At 37.7% G+C, this 8,878-nt stretch overlaps 1 protein-coding gene across 1 annotated transcript in view; it reads right to left on the reverse strand.

Moving 5' to 3' along the window:
- The window catches only part of ATP8A1 (ATPase phospholipid transporting 8A1), a 283,721-nt gene that overhangs the window by 41,865 nt on the left and 232,978 nt on the right, over window positions 1–8,878 (reverse strand). The window contains exons 31-32 of the mRNA XM_017870339.1: window positions 6,146–6,224; window positions 723–784 (exon numbers count right to left, since the gene is read on the reverse strand). Of these exons, the coding sequence (XP_017725828.1) occupies window positions 723–784; window positions 6,146–6,224 (141 nt within the window). The remainder of the gene's footprint in view (window positions 1–722; window positions 785–6,145; window positions 6,225–8,878) is intronic.

Genomic DNA, 8,878 nt, shown 5'->3' on the forward strand with positions numbered 1-8,878 from the left:
CGGATCACAAGGTCAGGAGATCAAGACCATCCTGGCTAACATGGTGAAACCTTGTCTCTACTAAAATACAAAATCAGCTGGGCGTGATGGCACGCGCCTGTAATCCCAGCCACTCAGGAGGCTGAGGCAGGAGAATCACGTGAACCTGGGAGGCAGAGGCTGCACTGAGCCGAGGTCGTGCCACTGCACTCCAGCCTGGACAACAAGAGCAATACGCCCTCTCAAAAAAAAAAAAAAAAAAAAAGGGATACAGTTTGAAATAAATTTAAGAAAACTACTCTCCTGAGACCTGGATACTGTAAACTGTCCCCAGGAGACATCCATGACATACACTCTTATTTATTTCTATCCACTGCTCTGCTTTCGCATTCATGTTGTATGAGAAGGAGCCACCAGCCCCTGCAAATGTATTTTTGCTTGTCTTTTACTACTTCAGTGGGTTGATGCCAAGAGAAAGGAGACCCCCCAGATTTGTCAAAACCTCAATCCTTCTGCTACTTAATGGTATTGATTTCCTATCATTCAGTTATTTTATTTTATTATTTGATAAAAATGAAATAAGATCCTGTTACAAGTCCTGAGTCTTATTTAATTTTTAAAGGGAACTATAAACAACCCTTAAATCCAGAAACACACGTATTACTTTTAAATTTAAAAATGAAATCAGCGCAGATGAAAGGCTTTGATTTTATATGCAAAAGAGACCAACATCCTGCACTCACAGTGTACACAAAGTTTCCCAGCAGCAGATAATCCGAGGTTTTCCCATTTCCAAATGCAGTACCTGTACGAAAAGGAGAGAGGCCTATTAGAAAGGAAAATGAGATTCTTTCAGAATCTTTTCAAAGATAAATGTATTCAGAAAGTTTGAACGAAGGAAGGGAAATCAAGGGACACACAATGGAGCCAGAAATGAGGTTAATAAAAAACAAACAAAAAACCCAAACACTCTAAGAAAGAATGTTAACAAAGCTGCTGTAAAGATAGGCCACAAAAGCCAACATTGAAGATGGAAACCTGACTTGTTAATGAATTTTCAGAGTCCACAAGATTAAAAAAAAAAAAAATCAAATTGTTCAAACAAAGCAGGAAAGGGCATTCTGGATTGTAATAAAGAACTCTGCTACCAATACGGATGAGAGTCATAGGGAATCTTCTTGCTATCTCTCAATAAAGTTGTTGGCATTGGGCCACAAGGGATTCAGAAAAGCAACTCACAGAGGGCCAAGGAGCAGCAGTGTGGTTTCAGGCATGTGGCTCTTTGAGAGTCTGGCTGAGTGCAGGGGCATATTTTGAAGTATTTTGTTATTCTAGTAATGACTAACAAACGTGGCTTTATTTCTATTTATTTATTTTTTTTAGACAGTCTTACTCTGTCACCCAGGTTGGAGTGCAGTGGTGTGATCTCGGCTCACTGCAACCTCTGCTCCCAGGTTCAAGTAATTATCGTGCCTCAGCCTCTGGTATAGCTGAGATTATAGGTGTGCACCCCCATGCCCAGCTAATTTTTGTATTTTTAGTAGAGATGGGGTTTCACCATGTTGACCAGGCTGGTCTCGAACTCCTGGCCTCAAGTGGTTTGCTGGCTTTGGCCTCCCAAAGTGCTGGGATTACAAGAGTGAGCCACCGTACCTGGCTGCCTTCAAATGTGGCTTTAGATGAAGGAAGTGGTGGCTGATGCACAAAAATTTCTAGTACTGATAAAATCAAGTGAAAATAAGAAAAAGCTGAATAATTAAATCATTGATACCACTGAAAAATTTAAAATCCATGATATGTGTAATACAATGATGTATGCACATAGTCAACGTTTATTCAGAGTCAAATATATACGGGCAAAATATATTTGAATAAAGTATGGGATGAAACACAGAGAGTGGTACTAGCGAGCTTTGGAGACACTGAAGCGTAGTTCTATTACTATTAACAGTTGTGTCATTTTGGGTTATTTACAATCAATCCCTACGGAACTCGGAATTCGGTTTAGCTAAAAAGAGTGAAGCTATTTACCCTGAAGGGGTTTTGAAGTGACAATGAAGTTCTGTATGTAAAGCACCAAGCAGTATCAGGTGCAAGGCATGTTTAGCATTTGAATAATTTGGGTAAATCACTCATTCTCATACTTCCTGGTCTATGGATCCCTTTACACTAAAAAATTATTGAGGGTCTCAAAAGTTTTGTGTGGTTTATGTCTATCAATATTTACCAAATTAGAAATTGAAACAGAAAATTTAAAATTATGTATTCATTGATCATAAAAATAAAACCTAATACATGGCAATATAAATGACAGGTTTTCTGAAACGTAACTATTTTCCAAAGCAAACAAACAAATAATTGAGAAAACTGGTATTGTTTGGGTTTTCACAATCTCTTATTTCTGGCTTAACAGAAAGCAGCTGGATTCTCATGTTGTTTTGGGTGAAATATAAAAGGGAAATCCAGCTGCACAGTGATATGGAGTTACAAAGGGGAAGAGTATTTTAGTAATCTTTTCCAATACTTGTGGATAGATAGTCTTTGATACTACATCAAGACTCAACAAGTAGCCTCCCTCCCTCCCTCTTTCTTTTCTTTTTTTTTGAGATGGAGTCTCACTCTGTCATCCAGGCTGGAGTGCAGTGATGTGACCTCAACTCACTGTAACCTCTGCGCCCCGGGTTCAAGCAATTCTCCTGCCTCAGCCTCTCAAGTAGCTGGGGTTACAGGCGCACATCACCATGCCCAGCTAATTTTTGTATTTTTAGTAGAGACAGGGTTTCACCATATTGGCCAGGCTGGTCTCGAACTCCTGACCTCAAGTGATCCACCCGCCTCAGACTCCCAAAGTGCTGGGATTACAGGCGTGACCTACTGTGCCTGGCCAACAAGTAGTTTCTCAAAGTGGGAGAGGCAGTTTCTTAAAGGTTGGTTACCAGTGTGGAATTTGAAACTATATCAATCTGAAACTGTATCAACGAACTTTCCGTACTTTATTGCATTAAAATCCATCAGTCTACTTTGTACTTTACCTTTTTTTTTTTTTTTTTTTTTTTTTGAGACAGTCTTGTTCTGTCGCCCAGGCTGGAGTGCAGTGGCACAATCTCGGCTCACTGCAACCTCTACCTCCTGGGTTCAAGCGATTTTCCTGCCTCAGCCTCCTGAGTAGCTGGGACTACAGGCGTGCACTACCACACTTGGCTAATTTTTGTATTCTTAGTAGAGACGGAGTTTCGCCATGTTGGCCAGGCTGGTCTTGAACTCCTGACCTCATGTGATCCACCTGCCTTGGGCTTCCAAAGTGCTGGGATTACAGGCGTGAGCCACTGTGCCCAGCCTACTTTGCACTTTGAATGGATCTTTTACCCATGCATGATTCTGCAGCCTCTGGTTCAATCCAGAAGGCACCATTCCTTGAGACAATCACTGCACTTTGGTATGCAGAAGTGCTTTATATGTATGTTAATACTTCCCATTTTGTCAAATACAAAATATTATTAAGATGGTTCAAGTTTTAAAAAAAGCATTAGTTTTATGGTGTCTTCATGCGCATTCTTAAATGAAACCTAGTGCATGACCGTGAAGAACAGCACAGTGGTACCACTGTTTGTGGATGACAAAAGGTCTTGGATATTCCCAGGGTCTACAGACTACTCTTTCAGAACTGCTAGGCAAAGGAATAAATGAATATGTAGCTATATATTACATAGCATGTGTGAAGTTCTTCAGTATCCCCATCCTTTCAGAAACCAAAAAACAAAAGAATCCTCCCTCCCTAAAAATACTCCTTATTTAAAAATGAAAACAAGACAAAACAACAACTACAAACCCCTCAACATAAAAACCATAAAGTAGTTTATGCTAGATGTCGATTCACCCCTTAAAAAGAGAAAGCAAGTGTTCCCTAGGCTTGGCTAGTTTTGGTCTCTATAAGCAGCACTCCCGTGAACTGCCTTGACTGAAGCTGGATAGCTGTGTGGCTTTCCAGAGAAACACAATGATGGATCTAGGAACTGCTTCTCTGGAAGATGAAGTCACTTGGGAATTCCTTTCAAATCCTGTCATTGCTAAGGTGTTTCAGATGCTATCTGGTTTAAGTGACTTTTGATATTCAATTTCTTTTCTTCTAATTTAGAAGGTTGAAATAGCAGTTTCATAGATGGGCATGCCTTGTCTGTCAAACCTATATCGATTTTGCGTTTTGAAAATAAATTTTACTTGGAGAGCTTGTCTGAGGTCAGGGTGTCTTGAATTGTACCCTGGACCTCCATATCCTGTTGCTCCAAAAGGTGGAAACAATCTGAAGGTCCATCAACTGATGAATAGATTAAAAAATGTGGTATATCTATACCATGGAATATTATTCAGCCATAAAAAGGAAGTACTGATTCCAGTTGCAACATGGATGAACCATGGTCCCATAATGATTCCATTTATATAAAATGTCTAGAATAGGTAAATCCACAGAGACAAAATAAATATAAATATATAAGTAGTTGCCAGGGTCTGGTAAGGAAGGTGTGGAGAAACAGGGAGTGATTGCCAATGGATATGGGGTTTTGATGATACTACTGGATGATACGAATGTCTGGCATTAGATAGTGGTGACATCTGCATAATTCTGTGAATATACTAAAAAACCACTGAATTGTACACTTTAAAGGAGATAAATTTTATGGTATGTGAATTATATGTCAAAGCCAAACAAACAAGCAAGCAAACTAACTCACTGTAATTTTCCTGGCTTCCTGGGTCAATATTCTACACTTTAATTAAATATTCTTACCATGCTCATTCCATGGCCTAGACACTGAAAAGCATTTACTGTTGTAATTTACTGAGCAATCAATAAAGGATATTAAAATCTTAGCTAGAATATGAAACCACTGGCTTCTTTGCAATACTCACCTTGCTTATGCCACATGCTCTTGGTAATTCATTCACAATTTGCTGAGTGCCTACTACAAGCTACGCACTGTTCTAAGCACTGTGAATGCAATGAAACTGCTAATTACCTGCCCTTCTGAAATTTCAATTCTAAAAGAGGAGAAAGACCATATAAAAGAAACAAACATATCAAAACTTGATTGACAAGTACCATGAAGACATACAGACTGACAAGGGAATAGAGCCTAGGAGCAGTGGGGGCAGGTGGTGGTTGCTCTTTTGGACAGGATGATCTGGGAAGGCTTCTTGAGCACAGACCTGAGGCATGGGCGGGGACAGAGTCAATTCGAATATCTGTTAAGAATGGGGAACAATTTGGAGGTGGAGGATTTTGTTCTAAGTATGCTAAATCTTGATGTACTTCTGAGGAGGGAGGCACCTGGCCCGATTCATGTTTTGCAGGGATCACTCTGGCTACCTATGGAGAGGAGATCAACAGTGGGCAGCAGCAGGCAGCACTCTCTTCTGTTGGCAACCATTAACTGATAGACAGTAGGTATGGCCTGTATTTATAAAGGACTGACAATTCCTTGGGTATACTGTGTGTTGTGTTTTTGATTACCGTAGTATTGAAGCAGGCACACTGAATGGTTGGTGTCTTCCCCAGATCTCAAAGCAAAGTCGGCTCCAAGACAGAGCAGCACCAGCTTAAGAATCACAGGGATCTCTTTTCTAAAGTAGTTATTTAATCACTTTTATGTGTATAGGAAATGCACCATGATCCTCTCTCTCCAAACCGAGAGAATAAAATCACTCCCCTCAAAATAAGCAGAGCTAATACTCCAAGACGAACATAAAACATATTAAAACCTCATCCAAAACACTGGCTCAAGTATACTTGAAAATACCAGCATGTCTGATTAGTTTCAGTATAAAGGGCTTGATACAAGCCTCACAGGTATAATAAATAGGCTACATAAAATATTAGCACTTATTGTCCTCAAACTATACATCAACAGAGGGGAAAAAAAGCCCTAAAATTTGACTCTCTGCAACTTTGGAAAACATGAGAAGAAGAAAGGCTTTGCATATATTAAATCACTTTGCTCCCAAAGGAATAATAAAAATCTTCAAAGTGTGTACAATTTTGGATGCATGCATTTTAGGTTAAGAGAAATATCATACAATGAAACTGCTATACTTTTAACATACATTGACAATGAGTTATTTTCTAAAAAAGTAAAAGTCACCTCTTTGCATTCATATCCCTTCTACTTACCATACTGAAGAGCTTTTAGTGGAAACCAAAACAGAATAACTGAGTGGAAGAGGCCATTTAAACAATGAACCCAGAAAACCTGAGGGAAAACAAAAATCCATGAGAACCATTTGCGATAAACTAGCTCCGTGAACTCTGACCTTTCTTTTTATCTACGAGCTAGATTCACAAAACGTGTTTCTGTCGGGCCACCACTGTGAATTGATAGAACTGACAGACACTTTCTGCCTCTTAGACTTTCATGGGTCATTTATTTATTTTTATGTTTCTCAAAATTCAGCTTCACTTGAATTTTTTTCTGCTTCTCAAAAAAGAAATTTAAATCTCTGCCTGAAAAAGAAAATAAAATTTAAAATAAAAAAATGCAGATTCTGAAATTCCTTAAGTGCGACTATTTCATAATTCCAGAAGAATAGACTTTTAAAAGATTATAATTTGGTGAAATCCCTTTCTTTTCCCCATGTACAACTATAAACTTTCCAATGCTAAAGATGTAATGCTTTCTCTTATCAAGAGATAGAAAGATACTCTATAGTATACTCTGCAGGGTATCAAGATATATACTTGTTATAGCCAGTATAACATTTAAATTATATAATCATACAAATAAAGCACTGTGACTATGGCTTTACTAAAGGCTTTCACAATTTAACACCTGTTAATACCAAGTTTTGTATAATTATAACATCATATAATAGTTATCATTTTTTATATATATTTTATTTTAAGAACAAGAGAGCAAGCATCACGGGTACTTTCTTTGTAACATGGATGTGAAAGATTAAGTTATAGAAAAACTGTTTAGAGTTCTATGGCCCCTCTGAACAGTTGTAGTTTTGTCATTTAAAAGTGCTTCTTGCAAACAAAACTTATGCTAAATAAAATTGGCATGTATTAATAGTTTTAAGCTGTTCAAACAACAGAAATTAAGTTGCCTGCCTCCCAAAATTTTCCACTGTGAGCTCAATCTCTTTTGTTAGTTCTCCCAGCCACACTGGATTGTATGATCCAATTTACGCTCCAATACATTACACATTTGAACTTGTGTTACTCATTAACCTTTGTCTCTTCTCCTCACTATGTCATTAGCACAAGTTTTTATTTGACAGAAAGCACAGGTGGGTGCAAGAAAAATTAGTTCTACTTTTCCATTTTCCTGACTGATACTTATTGTCACATGCTAATCCTTTAACCCCTGTCACGACCTCAGAACCTCCGACCCTTTTTACCATAACAAACGTAAGCATCATCATTCAGGGCAACAATGCTCCCACACTTGGAACCCCCAGCAACTGCTGTGTATACAACTATGCATTTTGTAGCCATTTGTCCCTGAATTTTCAAACACTTATATTAGATTGAATCAAAGACTTTTCACTGAAATCACTAGAAAAATCCATAAACCCTGTAAAACAGGGTTGGCAACTCATGTATATAAACTATAAATACTCAAATGGGTATAGAAATTGTATAACCCTTTCGGGTTGATCTGATGACTTGTCTGAATGCCTGGGCTCTACAGATAATGAAAAACTTTTTTCAACAATAAAAGATACAAGGAATGATGCCCCCACATTAAAACAATATACTACCCGCTATACCCTTTTCCTGGCCACCAAAATGTGTCCAAGTTGCCACGTACAGAAGAATGTGCCTTTGCAGGAATGATTTTGGGTAGTTCTGTGAGGATCAATTTATGTTTTTAAGCAAGAATGGCACGGCCAAGTTTGTGGTTGGAGGCTAACTTCAGAGACAGTACTATGGAGCCCATGCTCTAGTGGGCTGTGGCTAGGCCTGTGGCTGAGGTTGGTTGGTGAGAATTATTGTTAATATACTAGTAGGCCTGGAACTTCCCTAGCTCTCAGATCACTTTTTCAGGGGAACAGAGGCCATAGTCTGATTGTGGCTTGCCATCATTTGTGAATGCCCACCACAAGTAATGAAAAACATTACAGCAATGTGATGAAATTTAATACAAACTGGGTATCACAAATAAATTTAAAATCAAAAGTTAAACATTTAAAATGAAAGCAGAGATACTGCATATTATAAATAGTATTAGTTTTAAGAGAGCCCACTAAAAATACTTTTTGGAACCAATGGCATAAGTTAAATAATCCTTCAGTCTGTCTGTTCTGAGCTAGCCAAATTCACTTATTTAAAACAGTGCCATCAAGTTGTATGCATGTGCACAGCTGGATACATAGGCGCAGTGTGTTCATGAAGATCACATCTCAGAAAAAGAATAACGTCTTGTCCATAAACCTAGTGCTATCATTTATGCTGTGAGGTTAAAGGCACCAAAACACCTGTTTCACTTATTCTCCTGGCATATAGAAAATGCCATTGAAAAGCTTTATGAATTCCTAAATATTTAAAATATCCTACATTAACTGTACTAAATTCAAGACACTGAGTTAAGATTATATCTAATTATCAGTAACATGTTAATAAACATGCACTATATTAAACAGAAACAATTCTGTGAAGGTGTATTTTATTTGTTGCTTTCATAACACCAATAAAATATACAAATGTTAGTTTCAAAATGACACCTACTTTGATTGTTGTAATATTAAATTTTTTCCTCCACACTCACATTAAACAAGAAATTGTTACCAATGGAAACACTTTAGAATATATACTTGCAGGAAAGTAAACTACAGAGAAAATGATTTTTTTTTTTTTTTTTTTTTTTTTTTTTTTTTTTTTTTTTTTTTTTTTTTTTTTTTT

This window comes from Rhinopithecus bieti, unplaced genomic scaffold, assembly GCF_001698545.2.
Source record: "Rhinopithecus bieti isolate Rb0 unplaced genomic scaffold, ASM169854v2 scaffold_5179, whole genome shotgun sequence".
Taxonomy (NCBI): domain Eukaryota; kingdom Metazoa; phylum Chordata; class Mammalia; order Primates; family Cercopithecidae; genus Rhinopithecus; species Rhinopithecus bieti.